Consider the following 24,699-nt stretch of genomic DNA (forward strand, 5'->3'; position numbering starts at 1 on the left):
TTATTAATCAAAACAACAATAATGTAAGATACTCACTGCATTCCAAAATGCAGAACTGACGGGTGAAAATGTAAGGCCTTCCCATTTGGAGGCATCTTTGCTGAGAAGCTGAAAAAAAGGGAAAAGAAGCCACAATTAATATTTAGTGAGCATGATGCTACACATTGCAGGGAAGGAAGATACGTTGCAGGCTCTAACTCTTTATATTCTAAACACTCTGTTTCCAAATCTTTTCATGCATTCCTCTCGCTGCCGTAAGACTGACCTTTTAAGAAGGTTTCCATACAACAGCACATGCTGGAAAGCACATGCCAATAGAAGTGCAGTTTGAGAAGTATCCCATTTTAGAGGCAATGCTGGCTTGGACAACCTCCCTTCCTTGTACATATCCCCTCAGCCATGCTGATACACCTGCTCATGGGGCTGCACAGTGAACTACAGAGGGAAAACAACTTAAAAGAGTCCTGGGGAATGAAAATTACATCAGAATGGAGCAGATCCCCAGTCTCATCAATTTGACATTCACACAAGCACTGGTACGAGCACACCTGAGAGATGCAGAGGTAGAGGAGTAAATAGCAGCTTGGGCAAAAGCCAACATCAAAAGAAGTGCTTGCCTAGCTATGGCTTTAATGCAAAAGCCAACTCGTTTCTTATATGCAAAAGAGAGTAAGAAATAGTGAAACACACGCATCATCATCTTTTCTTTGCCCTAGGAAAATTCCCAATAAAGTTCCCATCAGTTCTAGCACATTTTTAGCTTATTTCAACATGAGTTGATGCCCTATAACATAGACGGAAATCCCAGGATATCTTCACCACTTTCTCAATTAAAACTTGTCCTCCACAAGTCCTAACAACCACAGTGGTAAAAAACAAGCCCAGCACTTGTTCATTACTTCTACATACCCAGTGCTATGCTGTTAAAAACTTCCCCAGGAGTCTGCATGTTGCATAGCCAGAACCAGTTTCATCTGTACTGGATGATGCTAATAAGCATCCTAGCAAGGATGAGTCTGAGAAGGGAGGGACAGACTGTGGTCTCATTAGTTATCCAGCTGCTTTACATCATGTGTACAGTTAATTGGTCCCCAATTTAATAATGTAGTTCTGTAACATTACACCTTTACTATATTAAAGTACCTACATAATTCTGTTGTTATATTCCAAACCAATAGAGACATCATAATTTATTACCAGTCAGGAAAAATCAGGTTTATTATTATGAAAACCCACAACTATTATGAAAATATTTCTCATACAAGGGAGCAAACTCCCGCGCTGCTATAGCAGGAGGAATGCCATATATCCAGGTAGCGTTTCTGGGGAGCTGCTAAAAAATAACGAAAGAACAGATGATGCAGCACTACAGAGTCTGGGTGAATGACACTCTCCTTCCAACCACCTTGTCTCTGCCCCAGCCAACTCTTGCTCCGTTCCTAGAAACACCGCAGCAACCAGCACTTTCTTCCCCTTCCAAAAGTCAGCCTCAGAGACGTACCCAGAAGGAAAGTCTGAGTACTGTTGTTGTAAACACACACAAATTAAAATTACTACTACAGTAAAAGCCCCAGACATTTGGGGGAAGGCACATTTCTTAAGGGTCCTCAGATCCTGTTTTTATATGCACACACACATATAGCAAAATAAAAATTAAGCCAGTGGTTTATGCACTACAGTACCACCTTGAACTCCATCACCGCTTAAGTTTCTAGCATCTTACAGGTACTGCTAAAATACCTTTTCCCACCAGAAAAACCTTCACTGAGAAGGGCAAGAAGCCAAGTGCTCCTCTGTGCCAATTCATGTAATTGGCAGCAGCTCTCCAAGACTTACTAACCTTCCTTCTGTGGATCTCTAACAGCATCAGCTCTCTTCCTCTCAACCCTCACTCTCTGCAATAGATACCCAATGCACGGGGTGCAAATGCACCTGTGGATGTAGGAGACTGTTTCATTCGATTTGGGTGAACAAGGCCGTGCTGTAGCACTGGTTCTTAAAAACGCACTGTATTACTGTTCAGACAACAATCACAGCCAACCCTCTACTAGTCAGAAAACGGGAAAAGCCCTGTGAGAGCAGCAGCAGCAGCTCTCATTCCTTCTGGAGAAGGCAGCCTGGACCTGGGATGGCTGAAGCTAAGGCTCAGCTAACAAACTCTGCAGGCTCTAAGCTGACTCCTGAGCGTGGAGGTAATTTCAGAGCATCCCTGCACACCGCTCCCCAGCAGCCCCAGGAAGGGGCCCGTGGTTACAAGACATCCAGCTTCTGATCTGCACCCCACAAAAGCTGCCGAACTGCTCCAAGCCCCAGCCTGGCCCTAAAAGCAGAACAGCCACATTCCTACGGCGCTGTGCTCATAACCCTGCCTGGTGGCCAACTCCAGGGCGTCTGCACCACCTATCAGCGGCCCCGAAGCAGTGCCAAAAAATAAGTTGAGAGCTGAGTTTATTCAACGGCAGGACTAGTGGAAAGAGAAATCCACCCTGTTTGGGTTTTTTTTTTTCACCCCAAGGGAGAAGACGACAGGTTGGAATAGCGGGAATGGGCAGGGGATCATTCTGCCCATCGCACCTGAACAACCAGGATGCATTTTAAAGCCCACCACTATAGAGAGAAAGGGACAGGCCCATCTATACTAGAAGTGTAATTCTCCAATGTGTTACCACAAGTCTCTTAAAGCCAGCTGGAAGCTAGCAGAACACGCTTCTGCATCCCCATGCTCCAAACACAATTCAACACATTCAGATCTCTGCAGGGGATCTGACATGGAAATAAATGTCAAAGGCAATTTTTAAGACATTTAGAAGTTGAAGTCACTTTTTAAAACAAAACATTTACTTTTGGGATTTTTTTTATATAGGTTTTTTGGTGGTTTTTGTTTTTTTTTTTTTTAAAAAACCTCATCTCACTAATAGATTCACCTCAAATTATACCAAAAATTTCTCTTTTGGTTGCAGATGACACGTTCAAAAAAGTACACAGATTGTTTTATAAGAATGTTACAGGCCTGGGGAAGACACACAAGTATCAGCCTAAGAATGAAAGTCTTGAAACAACCAGTGTGGAGAAACAGTCCTCTGTAACAGAAGAAAACTGGTTTCCGACTACTCTTTACCTGCTTTTAAAATCAGCTAACATTAAGCCTGCCACCTAACAAAGCCGAACTCCACACTCAATGGCATCTCTCTTTTTTCAGGCAGACCAGTTGAACACCGACTTCTGAATGATAAATTTTGATACAGCAGGTCAATTCCAACATATCAGGGGACGTTTTTAAGCACAAGTGAACCCAACTGGAAGGAAATGCGAGAAAAAAATAGAAGAGGGGAAGGGAATTCCTGGCAACTATTTTGAACACTTAGTAGCAATTGGCTTCGTATCAAAAAACTAGTTTAACTGGCCCCATTATCACTTTCCAGCCTAACAATTCAATGCCCTTCCTCCTCTCCATCCTCACAATATATTTAAAACCCTGACACCCTGAACCATCCATCTCCAGAAAGAAAGAATAAGAACAGCTGAAACATCGGGGAGGCGAGCAAGGGCTCCACACCGTCACCCAGAGCAGGGGGAAGATGGGGGGCAGGCTCTGGGGGGAAGGAGAGGGTGAACCCGAGAGACCTGCTGCTCCAGCTCATCACCTGGATTAACACAAAACATCCAGCAGAGAGGGGCAAAGCCTGAGCACGCACACTACTCCCGGCAGCAGCGATGCTTGCCAAGGAGAAAGGTGGATGGGGAGCACACAAACAGGGGCCGGAGGGGAAGGTGGGGTGAGGAAGAGGGGTGACAGCAGGGCAGCAGACCAGGATGGAGGAATGCAAGAACCCCCGACCACCTGTGCAAGCAAAGAAACGTGTCACCCTAGAGCAGCACATTTGGTTTGGGCTTCTTGTTGCTGCTTCTTAAAAGGAGCACGAGCTGTAAAATCTTAAACCATCATATGCCCTCCACTGAGAAGCCCCAGAGGTGCCTATCTGCAGGGAAAAGGGCATCAGAGGAACATGGAGAAGTTCCAGCCTTTTACAACATTTCCTGCTCCAGGAAAGAACATTTTGGTGTGCTGTTGATGTGGGACTAACAAAAGGGGATGTTAATACAGGGATGCTCGCTACACACATGCTGAATGTGCTGTTAAATACATAGCTGAAATTGTTTTGGCCTCACTTCTTTCAGGTCTGTTACTCTTTGATATAATTGGTAAAAGCAGGTAAACAACCAGGTCAGTACGATTTTATATATTTATTTACAGCCCCCAAACCTAATATTTATATACAATATATATTATACACAAACATCTGTTTCAAATAATCAAAGACCCTTTTATTTCCCCCGAAGTGCAACAGAAGATCTTTCTTCATAACAGTATTACTCATATTTCAGTAGCCGAAGTCACAAGAAAAGTATTTCTCCTAAAAATCCAAACAAAAGGCCAGATCTACTCTGAATAAAATTCCTGGGGTTTGTGTTGGTGTTTTTTGGTTTTGTTGTGCCTTTTTTTTTTTTAAATAAAACTTCAAAACTGAGTTAATTCATCTAATTATGTATATAAAAAACACTCAGCAGTCTGCAGAATAAGCTGCATCTGAGCAGAAGCGAAGGGAAGTTTCCTGGAAGGAAGTTTATCCCAGTGTCCCTTTTTCTTCTATTAGCTCCTTCAAGTCTTCCTTGTATCTTTATTTCTTTACTTTAATTGATTACTTTAGATTATCTCAGGATGCATGTTATCAGATGATTCAGATAACATCTGTAGTTGAGAATAATCATAATCGCTACTTGGTGCCCTTACTTCATCCTTCCTTTTTGTGCCCTTTGTTCACTGCAGATGAAGAAAAAGCAAGTCGGGGGAAGGCATTTTATCGTCGGGTCTTTTTCTTTATGGTTGCAGGGTTTTCTTGGAAGCAGCAGGCAAAAAGGACTGGATTCTTTAATGTACAAGAGGTCATTTTTGAGTGAATCTGCTTACGCAGTACTGTTTTATTTTTCAGTATATTAATAAAAGTAAAATTTGACTTATGTTTGGCATTTTGGCACTTTGTACATTCAGTGCAGGAATATTAATGAACCTGCAGGATGAGGTTTTGAGATACAAAAGCATGTATGTGTTGCACAGGAAAGCACAATTTTTATACATAAACTGAAACAGAGAAATGAAGTTACAAACCCCTCATTTACTGACTAATTTTAGATTCATTCCTCTAGACTACACCTGATAAAAAGCAGACTAAGAGGATGAGATTCACACGTACGGAGACAACCAAACCCAAATACTTTTAATAGTTCTGATTACAGCTGATGCAAAGAAATTATTTTGACAAATGAAAATTGTTAATTAAGAGAAAACTAACATAGAAAAGAAACAGATCCCAGCAGCAGCTGAACCAAAGTCTTCTGCAGAGCTGATACAAAGCTTTGGTTTGTCACATCACCTAGTCCCTCTCTTCTCTTAACTTCCCATTTACTAAAGGCAGTAAAAGCACCAAGCAGTAGTTACGAAGGTTAAACTGCAGCTCCTGGAAGACAGACAGTAGCTTTAAAAGAGGTGATAAAATTGTTTGGAAATACAAAATTAAAACTTTTGTTTACCATCAAGGCAATTCTGCCAAACACAAACAGGGACATTATTAAATTATGATTTTTTTGTAACAAAAGTTAATTTTTTTCCTAGAATCAGAAAGAGTTGTCAGCTCATGGGCAAGCTATACGTGCAGCACCTGGAGAAGCACGGCTCCCCATGGCCTCAGCCCTGCCATGCTCACCACCTCTGCTCTGGAGACTTACAGGACATGTCCTGAAGCCCCATACCTACGTAAGACTCAGGTGATAACATATGAACCAGTCTGTGGATGCATTTTTTTTTTTTTTTTTTTAAAAGAAAAAAACATCCAGCAGGTAAAAGAACAAAAATGCGAATTTTAAACACTGGAAATCTAGAAGGCAAAAAACTCTGGTATTTTTAGCACCACATTGTTTAGGGAAGAGGGGGAAGACTGACTCACTGCTTCTGAACGCTTGGGGATTGGCAACCCATCATCAGGAATTCACTTACACGCTTTACTAGAGAGCTATGCTGCTTCTGGAAGAAGAGGGGTCGTCTTTTCCTCTGAACTACGCTACATACATCAGTGATCGAATCCTAGACTGTGGAAAGCAGGAAAGGCCAAAACGGTGTTACCCATCAAGTAATACGTGTGCATGCATGCCCGCTATTTTGCATGGTTTCGCTACAGGAAAATAGGAAAGGGAATCAAAATAAACCAATGAAATGGACCAGAGAATCCCTCTAAAAACAAATCCTATGATTTATGGCCAAAGTCATGATTTAAGGGGGCAGACAGCTCTAGCAAACTTTTTCTTTTTTTTTTTTTTTTTTTTTTAAACTTCTGAAGTTGGCAAAGCAGCATATAGCCAAGACCTGCTCACTGAAGTTTCAATGGACTGATACTTAGTTTATTTTAAACAGTACCGAGACAGAGAGGTATGTAGCTCAATGCGTAAAGCACAAACCACTCTCCGTTACTTCCATTCGGCCCCTTGTGTATCACTCTCCTTCAGCAACTGTGAGCGGCCTCCTCAGCTCCTCTCCTCTCGCCCTGGTGTTTCCACTGCTGTTAGCTGTCTTTCTGGGTAACCTTCTCTCTTTTCGCTGCCTGTGCTCCCTCCTCCTACAAAATTCTGCAGTAACGTTCATACAAACCCTTCACAGAATAGTTACCTAAGCCAGCAGTGCTTCAGTTTTATTTATTACAAAACTACAATAAAACTGCAATGATCAAACTCACGGCATAACACTTATAAAGTTGCATTTCTCAACAGGATGTAAATGGAAGGACACAGATAAAAAAAACTGGCTTTTCTCCCTACCCTCACACCCAAACAGTCTCCTTGAAAAATGTCCAAAGAAGTTAAGGCAGACCATGACAAAAATCAGAATAAGACTCGCAAAGAAATCTAGCGGAGATGATGAGCATGAGGCATGAGCGCTATAGTGAGCATCTTGGTGAAAAGAAAAGGCTTTCTTCTCCAGATGTGCCTGTGGTTTGTATTTTAGCAGCAGCAGCACAATAAAGTGTGTTTAACAGCAGAACAGAATTATTCCCTCCCATAAATCAGTCCTCAACTTCTGAAATAACTGAAATCTGTACTAAATTAAGAAATTAATTCACAATGACTTGAGTTCATTTGAAATTGCTTTCTGAACCCTCTTCTTTTGAAATCCTTTAGCCACCCAGATTTCAAGCAACAACCAACGCTCTCCAGAGATGGTCCAGGCGGACCCTGTATTTTTTAGGCATCTTGGACAGATAGTCTGCTTGAGCCGGGGGGGGGGGAAGGCAGAAATTTTAAAAATCAAAAGGCATATAAACCCCTAGAAGCCCCCAAGCCCAGACCTGGGAGAACAGTAAGTGGGTTACCAGTGAATTGGGCATGCAAATCAGGCACCCATGTGGCCTAAACTGAACTTGCAACTACTTGTGGACACAAAAAAAAGGAGTCTTGTTTCAGCTAGACTGACAAATATCTAAGTTATTTGTTTTGGATGAGTGTATGGGGCCCACTAGTTCAAAATGCACATCAAACATATTTTCCTCTGAAGCATCTCTACCACTGCCAGCAAATCCCAAATATCCTGGCAAGCAGAACATCCACCTTCATTTTCCTTTTTGCTCCGTATAATTTAACAATTGCCTGTTCATTTTGCATTATTTCATAAGGTGATCTCTAAGGACTTAAGACAATGATAACTGCTGTGAAATAAAACCTTTAGTTTACCTTTCTCTTTTTTAAGCTTCTTTATAATTTAGCTTTTTTTAAGAAGTCAGCAATCTTCTGTTAAACTCTTAAAATCGCAGAAACAATGAAGGTTACTCTTTTTTTTAGTTCTTCCCAAAACAAATTAAGAGAGTCATTTGCCTAATACAAACACTTCTGGCTCCATCAGGAGCCTTGGCATTCTTCAAGTTTTTATCTTGAATTACCAGGTCCTGGACTTCTGGGGTTATGTGAAAATACTGCATTTCATGTCCCTTTGTAGAATGCCTCTCGCCCATGAGTATGCGAAACAAAAACACAAATCCCAAAGGCACACAAAGCATCTCATGCTATTTTTTTTTTCCTTTTTAAACCTCAAAGCTTTTTAGCCAAATTCACTTTTTTCAAGTAATTTGCTTACCTTGTAGTTGCCAAACCCTCCAAAAAACCCCAAACCAAACCCCTTTAAACTGCCTGCATAACCCAGGTTTGTTCTTCAAAAACTGACACTAAGATCACAAATCATTTCTGAGATGTTCACTTTTGCCTATCTTAATTAACCAGCATGAAGAAAGGCAGTCAAACCTGAATGCACCCTGGCCTACTTTACACATGTAAATAAATGGCTGCTTTTTGAAGAATGCTGCTCAACTCTTCACAACTCAAAATCACTTCCAAGAGGAGCTATGAGACTCCACACCTCTGAAAGAGCACGCTGTTTATCCAAGCTCCTGCCCAGAGTCTCTAATCTGAAAATGAAACATTTTCAAGTGGAGATGTGCTGCTCATAGCCTTTTTCAGACACTCTGAAAACATGAACCCTAGAGAAAGAGCACACGGAGAAGTACCTGGAGAAAAGGCTTCCACAGTGTCAGCACGCTGCCTTCTCCGGCTAAAAGCAAAGCATTAACTGCAAGCCTTGCGCTGAAATACCATGAAATTTAAGTGACCGCTCCCTAACCACAGTTTTCAAAGCATTTTACTGAAAGCAGTCAAATTTCACAGCATGGCCCTGTGAAAGAGGTAGGATAAAAGAACCTTAAGAAAGGCAGAGGATAGACCACAAACCCACCTGCCTTGTACCTAAGGAGAGCACACGTATTTTTACTTACTAGGTAGTGAAGTACTTCATTCTGTCCTTGCAACGGCAAAACCATGGCAGAAGATTTTAGTGGCAAGGGCTGTTTTTAAGCATAGTCCTGTACTAACATAATTAGGAATCTAACAAAGGAAGAGACAGATGTTCCAGAAGAAACAAATACCGATTCTATCACACCTGCCTCAACTAAATTAATTCCCCCAAAATAACAATGAACTTGTTTTCTGTTCCTGCAGAGCGTCTACAGGACAATTAGCAGTATAGAAGGAAGAGATCCAAGTGAAAACAGACCTTGCCTTTTTAATGTATCAATTGCAATTCTGTTTTTACCAGTTAAAATAAAAAGTCATCGAGCGCACAAAATTTTACTCAAAAGAGTCTCCCTAGGCTGAAGAGCAAAGGGCCAATTTCTGTCAATTCAGCAGCAACCCTCCTTCAAGCGTTTCACTTTCACATGCTGGGGCACTGCAGTATTTCTCTGGCTCGGGGGATCTGGCTCCTGCCTTGCGAGAAGGGGGGAGGCACTGACAGGAAGCACAGTGGGGCTGCAGAGCTCATGGCAATAGGAAGTTACATTCTTGTCAAATATCATTGCACCCAACCATTTCCTTTTTCTATTTACAGCCGCAGCCAAAAATTTCCATCTTGACAGAAACCATTTTAAGCTACAACAGTTCAGCAAAATGCATGAAAGAGCTCTGTGGTCGCTGATAAGCTTGACCTGCTTAATAATTAAGAGTGATAATCTTCCTACAGCAATTAAGAGTGATAATCTTCCTACAGGAGCTGCCTTTTGCTGTTTCTGAGTTAACCCAAGCCTTTTAGTTTCGTTTTATAATGGCCTGTAGGACAGCTAAGGCACAGATTTGCATGGTAGATCTAGGCCCATAGGAAACCTTTACACTGAACCTGTTAAGTACTAAAAATCCCCTCCCCTTTTTTCCCCTGAAACAGAAAAAAGAATATTAACTGAAGAGGAAACTATGCAAATACAAGAAAACTCAAATTTAGGACTTAAAAAAAAATTCTGCTTCTAATTTATTCCCTTTGGTCTGGACAATGCATTTGATACCACCTGCCCTGAAAAGAAGCAGTGGAAAAGTCAGTAAGTTCACGTCTCCTAAAGCTGCAAAATCCGAGCTTGACACAATACTGAAAAACATCAGCCTGGACTTTCCATTTCTTCTCTTTTGTGAATTTCAGCCCAAATCTTTAAAAACAAAAGTATAAACTTTGAGCATCAAACTTTAAGCATAGTAATTTACCTACGAACATCCAATACCATTCCTTGTTTAAGCCAACATATGAAGACGGACAACCAAAATAGGTTCAATATGGAAAATCGTACAAGTTATCTACACAGTACTTTACCAGATAGCTTCAAATGCTACTGCTGTGGAAAAGCAAACACTACAATATACAATTTAGATGCATTAGGCAGTAAATTAGTTTACAAACTGGTAAGACACTGGGGAAGTCCCTCTCAAAAACTTAAATACATGCACCTCTTTCAAAATCCTTTTACCAAACATTTGCTTGAGTAACACATCAAGACCAGCTTTCTCAGTGCTATGTTTCAGTTTTATAAGGAGAAAAACTCTCTGCTACTGATTGCAAGACTTATTAAAAACTTCTCTTCTCTAACAGATGAAACTTCACACAAGACTTTCTGAAGCATGTGCTAACTACCCAGAATTTAAACTACATACACTAGCTTTCTAAGAATACCTAATTTCTCATGTCATTGAATAGCATTTTCACAAGCCGTATTATATGACTGCGAAAATATGATGCGAAGAAGAAATATAAAGAGAAGGAGCAAGGCTACACTTTTCTTAGAAGTACTTTAAGCACGGTGCTGCAGGGTGAAGCTGTGGTTGCACAGTTGTCCTGTGTAGAGCAGGAGAACAAAGCTGCTATCCCACACCCCAGGGGCTGCTACCAAATCTGAAGGAGGAGAAGTTAAAGGTCAGTCACTAACCAAACAGCAACACCAAAAAAGTAGCTTCGGCCCAAAATCAACACCTCCATCTCACAGGCACATCACACTCTCGTTCTTGTTTTCCACTCCGCCCAGTTGGGGTGTATTATATCCTCTTTAGTGCCCCTCCAAATATTTTGGTGTCACTTGACAAAGCTTTTTGTTCTGGTGCAGTAACCTCCTGGATCTATGCCATTTTACAGATGTGATGCGTAGTATTATTTATTAGACGGGACATGTATTTTCTCCAGAAAAATATGGAACTTTTTTCTTATTAATAACCTTTTAAAATTACAATAGCAATAAAAAAAATTGACTACTTATTGTTCATTCATATTTTATTAACTGATTGCCCTGTTATTTTCATCTTATTTTCATCTTCATCTATACAATCCAATAGTCCAGTCATATATACCTACTCTTAAAGCTTTTCTTTTCCAACTCCCCATACAAAACTCCAGTTATACTTCCAAGTACATCCCCTTCTGCAGGCAGAAAAGTAACGGGGAAAATCCTCCGCAGCATCGGATCATTTCCACTTTCTCACCTAAAGCCAGTAAACCCCTTCAGCGGCAGGACACCACGCCGACAGCCTGCCAAATTCCCCCGGCTGCCCCTTTTGAAAAGAGCAGCTTGCTGCACTCGCCTGTCTTGTGTCACTCAGCGCTCTGGGTCGTGTTATGCAAAAGACAGCTCCATGATTTAGTGCTATTAATAAAAGGAAGCACTCTCACAGTGTATTTGTGACCTACTCCTACGTACTACCGTATATTTATACTTCGTTAGATTACGTTGTTAAAGAAAACATACATATGAAAAAAATTTATACCAGAAAATGCAAACTGGCAAAAATTCAAAAAATTTTGGCATTACCAGGATTAGTAGTTACAACGCTTATTGCGGAAATTACCAGGTCCTTACAAAACATCTGGGATCTGTTGAAGACAATGCACAGCATATGCTCTGCGCCAATTCCTTCTGACGTAAAAAATGCTGCAGCCTTCTGCTATTAAACAAAGCAGAACCATATGAAACACACCCTGTTTCACAGGTTTATTAACAAAATGCCTACCACCAAAAAAAACCTCAGGTGTGTTACGGCTGGCACATTAACCTCTAGAGCTCTGGTTTCCAGCAAGGGGCACCTTGAGCCAACAAGTTAACACTTGTTTCCTTCAGCAGGATAGCTGGTGGGGGAAGGAAGAGGAGAAAAATGAGCTGAAAAACACAGCAGGAAGTCAGCTTTTGATTATTTTGTATCAGTTAAAAATAAGTACTTGCAATTCAGTACTATATTAAGACTCTACCTCCCCTAGATTCTTCCATTTCCTCCTTTATTTCAAAGCTAAGAAGCTAATCGGAGTTCACCAACTTGAAATTTTCACCTGTGAAACTAAGGGCAAAGAATCAGTAACACTGTTTTTAGTTTCTTAACAAGCCTCAAACCCGAGGTCTGCTTCCACTGCAAGAAAGGATGCACTTTGCTTCTGCATGCTCCACACATTAAACTATTTGACATGGAGTTTCTCATGCTGCCCGTGAGAGGAAAAGCTCCTTCGGACAGGCCAAAGATCCCTCTGCAGCCTAAAGGCGTATTTAACCAAGCTCGGCCGTACATCTCTCGATGCTCTTTCCTCTGCAAGATAACAAGCAAATAAGCGTCGCGATCCCGCGTGGGAACCCGCTGGGACCTGCGCAAAGTCCTGCTGAAGGCAGCAGGGCTTCTCGTGGGCAGATGGGGTGAGTCTAGGAGCAGGACTGGCGTGGAGCGCTTTGCCCCTTCTTACGGGCGCATTCAAAAGTACGGACCCACGTGTGACCTAGGTGCATGAAAGCAAGCTTGGCAAGTGCGTTCAGCCTCTGAACAGGCTTCTTCGTGTCTCTCCACAGCAGTATTTTACACTAAAAAAGGAGCAATGAGCTCTGTAAGGCAGATCTCTGTTTCAAAATGGAAGATGTGGCTTTTGCCACGAGTGTGGCAAAAAGAGAGAATAAGGAAGTGCAAGGTGCTGCCCCAAACCATGGCGACCAGTAGGCAACACATGGATTTGCAGCTACCACAAGGTCACATTTTCGACATCTCATCTTACCTTTCCACAGCCTGTAAAATTTCAGTGGATAGAGGGAAAATAAAAAATGTGCAGGTGTTCAAACCAAGTGTCATTGTCCCCAATCCACTGCTCATGCCCAGCAGGACCTAACTTCCAAGCCAGACCTCGCGACAAAGCCACGACAGACATGGGGCTGCTTGCAGGTCTCCAAGTCCCAAATGAGCTTCCTCAGTCTGGGAACAAAAGCGAAGGTCTTAATCTTAAAATCTGGAAGTGTACACTCTTTATGGCTGCGCACTGCCCTCCTGCACAGCAAACATTTCGGTAATTATTCCAAGAACAAACCATCCACCAAAATGCAGTCCACCGCTTCGATGACCAGAAAGCATTAACAATTGCATTTATTTACGAGGAAAAAAAAAAATTCCAAGCAAGAGTGAAAGCATGGGGACCGGGACAGGGGTGTGTGTTTGTTTTAAAGCGACTACCCGCATCTGCGGGATCAGCCACATCATCTCAGCAACACTGGGAATGCTCACAAAGGCCAGAAATGCCCCCTTTTCAAAAGGGCAGTTTAAATGCCGCAGAAACTGGGTCAGCAACAGGCCACAGAAATACCTAAGCAGGCAGCAGGCACCTCGTGGGTTGTAGGCAGCAGGCTTGCGGCAAAGGACTCGAATAAAAGACAGAACACACCAATACAGAAATCAGACAATGGCTATTGAAGAAAGGCAGTTAATAGCAACAAAGCATGTAAAGCACGGGTCAAGGAGTCGGTCAAGTACAGGCCCTTCAAGTCCCTACCCTTCTCCAGTTGCCAGGAATCAAGATTTAGACACAAACCAGCGACGCACATGGCACACAGCACTAGCAGGCAAGCACAGAAACTAAGCAGGCACATTAAATCCACAAAACGATAAGGAATTGTGAAACTTATTCTACAATACTACATGGCTGCTCACTTCCCGAGGGCAGCGGAGTGCTCCTTGTCGTTCCAGTCTCATTTAAAAAAAAAAAAACAGGAATTACACGATTTATGCTTATATATGGTTAGCACGTTCATCATCTCTGTGTTCAGTTCTTTACTGTTTGTACATTTATTGATGTGTTTATTGCAGAGACCTTAATTTTAAAATGCCAACCCACAGCTTCAGTCGATAGGACAATGTAATTCAGCAGAAAAAATAGATATGTAGGCAAAATGTAAGAGGTGACCTACAATGTCACTAGTGAGGTCTGACTTGCTGACTGCTTTGTACCCTGTGTAATAGCTGACATTAAATAAGCGTGCCGCAGGACTGTTACACACTTCTGCCAGCCAGAGAGGGGAGACTTGATGCCATTTTGCATGGACCCTTAAAATCATTTTACATAAACAGAGGTAGTGGTTACACACGATGCAAGCAGTTATGAATCAGTCACTCCCTCCTTTCTCTCATTTCACTTCCCTTTTGCTATTGTGTATCTTTCATCATTAGATTACAATCTGCTGTTGTCCCTTATCAGTTTTGCCTATCACTTGAAATAAGCAAGCTTTCATTTTTCCCTTCCTACCAGTATCTTTGTTCACGTTGAGTTTTTTTTCAGGGGCACCTTCCCCCCCCCTTTTTTTTTCTCTCCACAATCTTTAGTCATTTTTTCTCTTGTTACCATACATGCCCCCCTGCGTCTCTGGCAATTACACCCCAGCCTTCCCCTGCTGCCAAATTCTAGACCAGGCAGGTTCAGCATCACATCTGAGCGGTTTCCGGCACCACATTAGGCAAGATGCCTCACCAGCTGCCCAGCCTCTCTCCCCAGCCAGGCGACCACGCGTGGATGGTGGCGTCCCGTTTCCGTAGGGTTTTGCCTTAGCCAACATGCTGCTCTGAGCTTCAGTAAGAGGCAACAGGCTGAAAACAAATGCCCTGTGCACCGAAGCAGACAGGAGGCATATGAAGCAGCTCTCCCAGGTTTGCATCACTCACTGAGAAAGTTCTGGTGGTCGCATGGGTACCCTTTGCTTCTGCAGCAGAAAGTCCTGCCAGTACCCAAGGTGCAGGCTGCCAGCCACAGCCTCTGCCCCAGAACAACACAGACCAAAGCCAGGCGTCTCAAGTCTCTGAACTTGTATGAAAACCTGAGCAGAGAGGGCAGGCCAGGCTCGTTGTGCAAGTCAGAAATGCTAGGGGTTTGAAAAAGTTACTGCAATTTCACCTGCTGCCTTGCCCTCTGCAGCAAGAGGAAGCTGCACGCGACAGGGGAAGCAGTGGAGGCAGGAGTGCTCCGGGGGACGTGAACACTCCCTCAACCTGGGCTCCGAAATTAAGAAAACTGTCACTCCCCCTCCCTCTGAAGGACTGCAAAAAAACAGGCTGCTCCCGAGGCAAATTCAAAGCATCTAAATTAAACTCCTTGACCGTCCTCTGGTGAAACCTCTTTCTCTCTCGCTGCAGAAGGAGCTGTAGGTGACCGGCCTTCCAACATCTAAAGCTCTGTCCCGAAATTACTCCACCGCCACCCAGGTGCCCAGGGAGGGAGCTTCCCCACAGACGAGACCATGTACTGGTGGGGATGGATCCTGCCTGCCACAGAGGGCCAGCTCCAGATCACGGGGCAGGTGAACCTTGCCCGGCTGCTGTCCTGACAGCTCTCCTGTTGCTCTGAAACACATTTTTTATCATGATTGGTGCAATATGACCACCGCCATACCCTCTACATTGACCTGCTTTCAAGTCACAGATGGGCAATGAATGCACAGATGCCACGATGGCACTGTACGCATAAGGGATACCGCACAATGCTGTAATTAAGGGGCAACAATACTGCAAAATAGTCTTATGGCCTCAGTAACACCACTGGTTTTCCCACTTAGCCGTACCTTGCTACCACCTCCTTCTCCTCAGATGCACGGCCCCTCAGGCTCTGGCTCCCCACCAGGGAGTGGGGCCAGGCTGCTGCATCCACAGGGTTCGCAGCAGCCTCTCCGGAGAGAGCTGAACTGGGACAAGGGTCCAATGAGCCCAGAGGGGATGAAAAGGGGAAAAAACAGCACTCAGTGCAACCCTGCAGTGTAGTTTGTTGTGAGATGAACACCGCCAGGTACCCAGCCAGACAATGGACACTTAATGAGGGGAAAGAAAACCACCCCTCCTCCTCCCACGTCTCAGAGCAAATCCCACTGCCTCTCCACCCAGAGGTTTAATACCAAGAGAGCGGTGTAACTGTGACGCTGGGCAGTACTCGTTCATACTGGTAGCATCACTACTCCGAAATGCTCGGGATTTGCAGCTAGTGCGCGGTGCAGGAGCTGACCTGCTACAGCATTACTTCAGCCAGAAGCTGATGCCCGATGCGCAGAGGGCAGCAAAACCGTGGATGTCAAGCCCTGTGGGTGATGACAGTCACTTGCCAATAACTTTGGTAGAGTCCTAAAGTAAAAACATAAACCTTTTATATTTCAGAGGCTTCTAATAATCCTTGTTAGACTGTTCTACTTTTCAAGTAGAGCGCAAACAACTTCAAACAGTAATTTCTGCATTAATTCCTGCAAAGGCAACCAGATCTTTCAGGACGACATCTAGTATGAACAACTCTGAAATTTCATGCCATGTACTCTACTCATACTCTAAGCAGTGCCTCAGTAGCAGCAGGAGTCACGAAAGTTTAATTACTTTAAACTTTAAAATTACAGCTTTTATTTTCTACCAAACATAACCAACTTTTGTTTTTAATGAATCACTGCAATTTATCCTCGAAGAAAGTAAAACTACTGTATTGTCAGATAATTCAGTAAAATTCAACCAGTTTTGCTTTTTATCCTACAACTCTCTCAGGATTCAGCTCTGTTGTTCAACAACAACTGCTAACACTACAACGTACTTGAAGATGGGTTTCAAAGGGAGTGAAATGTACCCATCCCACCTGTTTATAAAACACCCAGCCTGTAACAGATGAGTAATTAACAGCTTTTACATATTCCCACTAAGAAAAGCCTTGAGAACATGGTGTGCTTCGCTCTGGCGCTCTGACACAGAGCAGCAAGGATGTCCGAGGGCCTTAAAAAATGGCACACATGCATTTTCAATTGTGGAAAGTGCACCTCTCATCTGAGCACACTACAGAGGTGGAGTTAAAAGGCAGCACAATATACAGGAACCTCAAGACCTTGGAAACCATACAAAGGATCCTCCTCGCAAATAATACAAAAACAAGCATGCATCTGTTTTTTCTCTCTCCAGAACTAAACACATCACACAGGCTGCTGGCTCAGAGTCAAAGAAGTCTCCAAAGTCCCTCTTTGTTCCAAGTGTATTCCCAACGGCAGCGCAACACACTGTTCCAACAAACATGGACCAGTATCCTAAATGCCAGGAGACTGCATTCAAGCACATACACATGTATTCATATGGCCCAATTTTGGTTTGATACATGACTGCTGAACCCATTTCTGTTCTCACTGATAAGAAAAATACCTACAGCTGAAGGACTGCAAAGAGTTGCCTGACCCCACCAAACCCACGTGCTGCCCATGGAGGAACTCTTCAGAAGTGCTCACAGGGGAAAGAGCACCAGCAGGAAGCAGGATGCCAGGTGGCTTTTTTTTTTTGGCTTAATTTTGATAACCAGAAATTGCAGAAATAATTGAAGCAGCTTCACAGGAAAGGTCAAGACCTCAGTACGCCAACAAACTAAAAAAAAAACATTAAGTATTAACATTTGGATCCACTGCTTGCCAAACACTGTCAGCTCTGAAAGAAGTGTGCAGGAGTTGATGGCAGCACTTGCAATGACTCAAAGCCGGTCTCTAGAGCTTCTGGAAATCTGAGAGTCTGTATAACAATCCTGTTTTGGACCTTCCCTTAGGACCCGCAAAAGTTTTTCAAGCGTATACCCACCACACTGGTGACCCGAAGAAGCCCTCCAGTAAATCAGGAGGGGAAACAGGGCTGTAAGAACACGGCAGCATTCAGAGGGCACAGAGAACAGTAAAACAAGAGAGATTACTAACTTTCCTCTAGATCAGGTATCAGCATTCACACGATTAAAAAAAAGCTGGGAAATTCCCACTCAGGAAATAAATATATATGTGCTACCAACAAGGCAGATAGTAGCAGAAACTAAGACGAGCAGATTACACACTGATCATTTATCTCTATCTACTTTGTAAAGCTGAGACTGCCTATTGAATTCAAAGTTAACTTCTTCTTTGAGACAGAGGTGCAGAGCTATGTGACAATGGAATTATGCTTTCTTTTTTTCTTTTATCTTTTTTTTCTTTATCTTTTTTTCTCAAAGAAAATAACCAGGTCCCAGAGAGAAACATTAAAACAATGAACAGCAATTAAAAAAACCTGGAAAGCAATATATAATGATTTATATAAGCAAAAGAAATAGTGAGAATGTATGTCAGAACAATTTTGACTTAAGGTCACTTTTTCTCCATATATATCATTCAGGTTTCTGAAAGTCTTCCCAGGCATTTTGAAGGGTGTCAAATTATCATCCTATTGATATACAAGCATCTCCAAAGGCCAGATCAGTTTCAAACCTTAGGACTGCAAAGGAACTGAAGTCTTCTTTTATGATGCAAGCTCAGCTACATTACTGCGAGTGTCACCATCCCATCATCCAAAAGAACAGTTTCTAGGCTTAAAAAAAAAATAGTTGTTTTCTGCATTTCTCATGTTTCCTTAAGGAGCATGCTGTTGTGAACAAGTATTTTAACAGAATTTTTTCTTGCTGAGAAAGCCCAACTTCTAACAGATACACAACAAAACCATGAACCAGAGACAACAGCCCGTGCTTTCAACAGCACTGAACATGATACACCGTCTTAACTGTCTCCTTTTTACTTCCAAGTCCTTACAGCTTCTTCATGCATCTTCACAAAGTTTTGAAGTAGAAGTTGGCTTTTATCAGGCAGTAACAAAAAGCATTATTTTGCACTTCAAATTCCTTAATTTTGACATCTGTGGAGTTCTGGTATCCAGATGGGTCAGACGGTAGAGCACTGACTACAGCTCACTAAATACTGCAACCATATCCTGATAGCCTCTTCTCTGCTTCAAAAGACGAGAACTTCACCAAAAACAAGAACAGAGGGCTACTTCCCACCCTCCTCTTGGAAAACATTTTCCCTTCTCTCTCCTTTTCCTCATAATTCTGAGAAAAAAAAACTTTTTCATGGTGATTGTTTTTGATTGAGGAATTCCTGTGTTTAAGATTTATATAAAAGTCCATTCGTTCTACGGAAAACAAGGTCTGTTTTGTACACACACACAAAAAATATCCTGAGTTGTCCTTGTTTAATTTTATTTCCATTGCACTTTCTAAAAGTTACCAAGACACACACACACAAAAAAAGCAGCTTTATTTGTACACCACTTTGGGGACAGGAGGTAGAGAGGAAGATAAGGTGACTTAACACAACCAGCTTTGCCCTCTATCTTCCTTATCTCAGGTGACAGGCTGGACGTAACATAGAATGGTCGACCCCTGAGAGGACAAGCAGACACCGAAGTTATTCATACTGATCACGTGTTTCTCCTAGGCGATTAGTTTATTTGATTAAAGCAAACTCTTCTACAAATATAAAGCAAATATTTGCAGTGAGTACTCAGAACTCTGCAAAGGAGTTAATACACACTGTCGTCACATGCAAGTATAATATTTGATATACTTTTCCTCCCCCTGAAGTGGACAGGACTGTTTTGTCCTGATGAAGAGGGGAGTTGGTCATTCTGCAATAACCACCACAAAGAAAGTCTCTTCCCAAAGCAGCTACCAAAGAAAGTGGATAAAAAATGATGTTTAAGACAATGTAACTAAGATGTTTTTTAAAACCCTAGGCTTGAATTTGTAACCAAGACTGAACTGAAAGTGGTACAGATGAGCTATTTGCATTGTTTTCCTGTCCATGTTTTTACTTATCTTACTACGGCAAACGCCAAAATTGCTGAAAAGGCTCCTTCACCTACTTGCCTACAAGTCACGCACTCAGAGCCACTGCCAGGACGGGAGCGCAGGTTTCCCACAGCACATTTCCTAGTCAAATAAAAACACGTGAGGCATTATAAGCTGGGTTTGTGTTACCTTTGAGTTTCTAGGAAGATGAGAGGCAGGTAACAGCATTGCCTGTAACACTTTATTACACCGCATCAGATAGATTTCAGGTAACTTTATACTCAGCTTATAAAAATCAAGCCAGCGTGCTGGGGTTGATGATTCAGAAGTGGACCGTCTGCAAATTCTGCAACAGCAGAAAAACTATGAAGCTAAATGCTTATAGGGTGTCAATTTTCAGATTGCTGACATCGGTCTATTATTCCAGATGTCTATTGTTTAATTGCATAATGGTAAAATTAAAATTATTGCAAATTAAGCCCTCTTAAGGGCAACTAAGAAGCAGCTATTGGGGAAGTAAAAATAATTTATTAATAATAAATGTATAGCTATAAAGCTAAATCTTTTGTGGCCCACTGCCCACAAATCAGAAGGATTAGCCTGAAATTAACACACATCTGAAATTCATTATTAGTGTATTAAAGTGTAAAAGTAGAAGCATAAGAAGAGAGTTCCTATTCTGAACTACTTATATTATAGAAACAGCATGTATGGGCTAAGGGGACACTAAGTTTACAATGATTAGGACAAGGACAAACATGCCACGGCAGCTGTTTGCTTTTGCTTTTCTTTCCTTTTTTTTTTCCTTCTCTTCTCTAAACACACAAAATGTGTCCTAACATCCTCTTTTTCAAAACAAGGCAGGTTAAGAAGAAAAATGCCATGTTCCAGAGCAGACTTGCAGAGCACTCGCACCGTGCAGCTGCTTGGCATTAAGAGCTGACCCTCCCCATGTGTTTGTTGAATGACTATACCAACAGCCTGTGCCACCATGAGATCTGTCTCTGCTCTTGCATAGCTTTGCAGCCAGTACTAACACAAACACAGAATGGGAAATAAGACACCATATGCCCTTGTCCCACCTGTTCAGATCAGGATTGTCCTAACTCTAAAGGCCATGCATTCTGGGTGGACTCCGTCCCAAAGCATAGGCTACAGGGGTTTACGAAGAGCCTGAAAAAATTTAAACCGTATACAACAAATGGTGTATGCGTCTGTGCACTTGCCTTCAACTTTCCATACAATGGCAGGCTGTGTGATTTGCTACACCGTCCACCCAAAACCCATCAACTGCCTCCAAAGCTATTCACCACACCAATGCAAATGCTTTACCATCCTCCTACCCAACAGCCACTGATTTGATGAGGCATTACTCCCAACATACAACAAGATGCTCTCCCTCTCAGCCCCACACTTTTGGGGACTAACCTGCTCATCTATCTCACCAACAGTGAGCAGAGCAGCAGATTTGGCTGGGCTCCTCCCCAGCTCCTCCTGCACTGCAGTAGATAAGGGAGCGAAGAGTCAGCATTGGCATGAGTACCACCACACAACCACCCATCCCAACAGCCGGCCAAAAGGGAGGTGGAAGAAGAGAGGGGACCAAAGGACCAAAGAAAGAGCAGGAAGACGCCATGAGGTCCGGACCAGAGCCGCACCAAGACACGGGCAGGCCTCCCTGGGAGCAGCTTGGGAGGAGCGCAACAGAGATGCTGTCCCGCAGGTGAGCTGCGTTGCCACACATGGCTCCAGTGTGGGGTCCTGCACCCATCCAGCACAGCCGGAGGAAAAGACCGAGGGAGCACTTTCGTGCACATTTTCAGCTGACACTGCCACAGAAAGCAACAGGGAACCCAATCAGAGAATGATCATAGGTAAATGTTAACCTGGCAAAAATAAAACAAAGAAGTGTTTTTAATTCAGAGGAGTTTTCTGACACAACTTGGAGGGCTGCACAAGGCAGGGGACAGCACAAGACAGCCTCTTCCTCTTGCAGTACAGAAACTAAAACCATTTCAGGCATGGCCCGGACAGAAACTAAAAAGAAAGAAGAGATGCCATAAAAAGGTACACAAGAGATCTGCAGAAGAGACAGAAAGCTCAAAAAGTGGGAAAAGAAAGTGAAGAAATTATTAACAGAAGAAAAGAAAGATAGATACAGGACACCAAAATGTAAAGCACAGTTTGTCTGTTTAAAACAGGTCATTACATGTGAGAAAGTTTACTCCAGTAGCACATATCCACAAATATACCTTCTTCACATACACTAATCCCTGTGCAAACAATAACCTCAGAGACCCAGCTGGGAGGAAACTATCACTGCCTGCTATTTTTACCAGTATAGAAACGGGGGTAAAGACAGCCTGTGTGGCTTTTCAAGGCAGCGCGAGCCATATGAAAGCACAAGTGCCAATTCTCAATTACCACATCAAGACTGTCTTCGTTTCTCAAAGTCAGATTGTCACCCATAGATGAGAAAGTCCATTTTAGGTCAGCGTGCAAGCCGATGTACAGATCAAACAGTCACTGATCTGACCATGAGCATCTTCCAGCCCAAGAGGACTCACAACAGCGAGGGAAATACATACATACCAGCAGGGTTTTTTCAATGCAAGCAGACAAGATTTTGACAATGAGTGGGACTGCAACAGCATATCAAAGAGTAATTAAATCTGGCCACGCATCACCTTTAAAATATTTCAGTTAAGGTCAATTAGGACCTACACTGAGGACAGACATTTGACAGCTCTTTGCAAAATGCAGCAGGATTGTCTTGTTTGCATTAACTCCAGATCCTAGAAAGCCATAGCGTTAGCTCCTCAGTCTGGTGTGAAACAGCACAGCTGGCCTAGGCCACTGCTCTCATTTCAGAAATGTCTGAAAGCAACTTAGAAACAAATAAATAAATGGATAGCTGACTCATTTGCTAGCACCCAGCACTGGCATGCAATGTCCCAGGAAAAAAACAAAACAGGTTTTTCACTCCCGGTATCAGCAGACAAGCAACACAATTTTGCAAAAGGACCAATATTTTGGAAGAAGCAATGCACACGAGAGCACAGCTGTCCCTAACAGCATTTAATACAAAGTTCAGCAAGACAAAGTTCATCAGTGAATGAATTACAACAAATAAAACAGAGATAAAAGGGAGTTCAGCCTGCCACCCTGGCTGTGCCTAGCAGAAGTGTAAGGAAGGAGAGGAAGAGTAACACTGACAGTTCCTTCCAAAACAATCTGTTTCTCCATCTAAAAGAGATCCCCCAACTTTATTGACCCTCTAGCCATTTTCTTCAGTAAGCTTTTTTTATTCTAGCTTCACGTTATCCTCTGTGTTCCCTACAGGTGCTTCCTTAGGGATTTTCACCCAAGCGTAACAGGTAGGTCTGTGCATCTCATTTCTACTCCTTTACTTCTAAGGATTATATAAAGTAAATTCCGTATCTTTAGGCATCCAGTAAAACTTAAAATTAGTAGTCCCTTGCTGATTTGGTGAAATTCTAAGTAGGATACAACAGCAGTGACTTCTCAATTAAAAACAAAAGTTAACCAAGATCAAAGCAGTTTTTGGTGCAACCCAGTAAAAACACCCATTCTGTGCATACTGTAGAAATGTGTTACTTCATGCTAGGGCATTAATGGTGTCTAAAAAGCTTTTTCCCAAGAAACGCAGTTTTTCTTTTTTTAATACACACAGATTTCTGCTTCTTTTGTAAAAAAAAATTAAAACTATTAAAAACTTAGTAAAAGCAACTTCCACTATTACAAGTTAGGACCAAGTGTACATCCTAGGAAAAGTCTTCACGTAATTTATCAAATACTTTCAGGGGGTAAGTTTAATGACAATCTAAATTATTAGCGGCACTCGATACAAGCTTAGGGTGAAAATATTGTTTTAGGATTGTTCCTTTCAAACAGTTCAAGCACTCACTGACACTCTCAAAACTTTTCAGCTTTTCATTTTGAAACACTTTTTCGATGGATACTCAGTTTGACTTTATTAAAGATGTTTAAAAAGTAAACACAACATAAAACAATGGGTTTTTTTAATATTCGGACATTTCTTCTGGCACAAAATCAATTTTTATTCTTTTCAGTAAGAAAAAGCAGAAGGAAAAAAAAATCCAGTTGATCCTAACCTATTTTTCAATCTTTCTTTTCCTGGCTTAGCCACCACCCAAGCTAGTTATCTGGTACACAGGCGTACCACCAGTCCCATGCCATTACTTTCCAAGAACTGGACTGTCAGAAATTATGGCACTAAGACCACAGGCTTTTCTGAAGGATGAAGACACCTCTGAAGTGTCTTAACAGTCCATCCACAGCACCGGACTCATCTGTGCCTCTTGACTGGAGATGAGATGAAGTTGCGGCCAGTGAGAAATTGCCACGTACAACCTCGCAACGTGAAGCAGGCTCATTCTCCCCAGCCACTCTGGATTCTTCCTGAAGCAAACATTGTAACTACATCTCTTAAGTATCTACTAAACCCCCGAGTAATTTTGCAGTCCGTGCACCTTAGCTGCTTTGTTGTCTCTCAGGCAACTAGTAAGCTACTCCATTGCTACCTTTACCTTCCAATTTCTCTTCCACATCTGGAGCATAATTTCACGGCCACAGCAAAAATCACAGGATTTAATCCCACTTGGCAATCAGGAGAGGTCAAAGTGCCGGGCACCAGCTGTCACTCCCAGGGCTGCACTATCACCCTAGCAGGAACCCACTGGGAGCTGATACCATCTACTGCCCCAAGCAGCTCCAGTCCACGGGGTCAAACGCTCTCCCAGTGATCAAAGGCAAAGGTTCAACAGAAATGCCTGACTGAGCTAACTGCATCACACTTGTAATTTTCCTAGCAGTTGATACCTATCTAATCAAAGCAACATATGCCCTAACAGTCACAGGTAAAGGCTGGAAAATGCCCTCTTACT

General features: G+C 42.5%; 1 protein-coding gene across 4 annotated transcripts in view; it reads right to left on the reverse strand.

Annotated features, from left to right (window-relative positions):
• TMEM131L (transmembrane 131 like) overlaps positions 1-24,699 on the reverse strand; it is an 84,013-nt gene that overhangs the window by 47,879 nt on the left and 11,435 nt on the right. For all 4 annotated transcript variants that reach the window (XM_076336659.1, XM_076336657.1, XM_076336658.1 and 1 more), the window contains exon 4: positions 37-108. In XM_076336659.1, the coding sequence (XP_076192774.1) occupies positions 37-108 (72 nt within the window). The remainder of the gene's footprint in view (positions 1-36; positions 109-24,699) is intronic.

Source organism: Aptenodytes patagonicus, chromosome 4 (assembly GCF_965638725.1).
Source record: "Aptenodytes patagonicus chromosome 4, bAptPat1.pri.cur, whole genome shotgun sequence".
Classification (NCBI taxonomy): domain Eukaryota; kingdom Metazoa; phylum Chordata; class Aves; order Sphenisciformes; family Spheniscidae; genus Aptenodytes; species Aptenodytes patagonicus.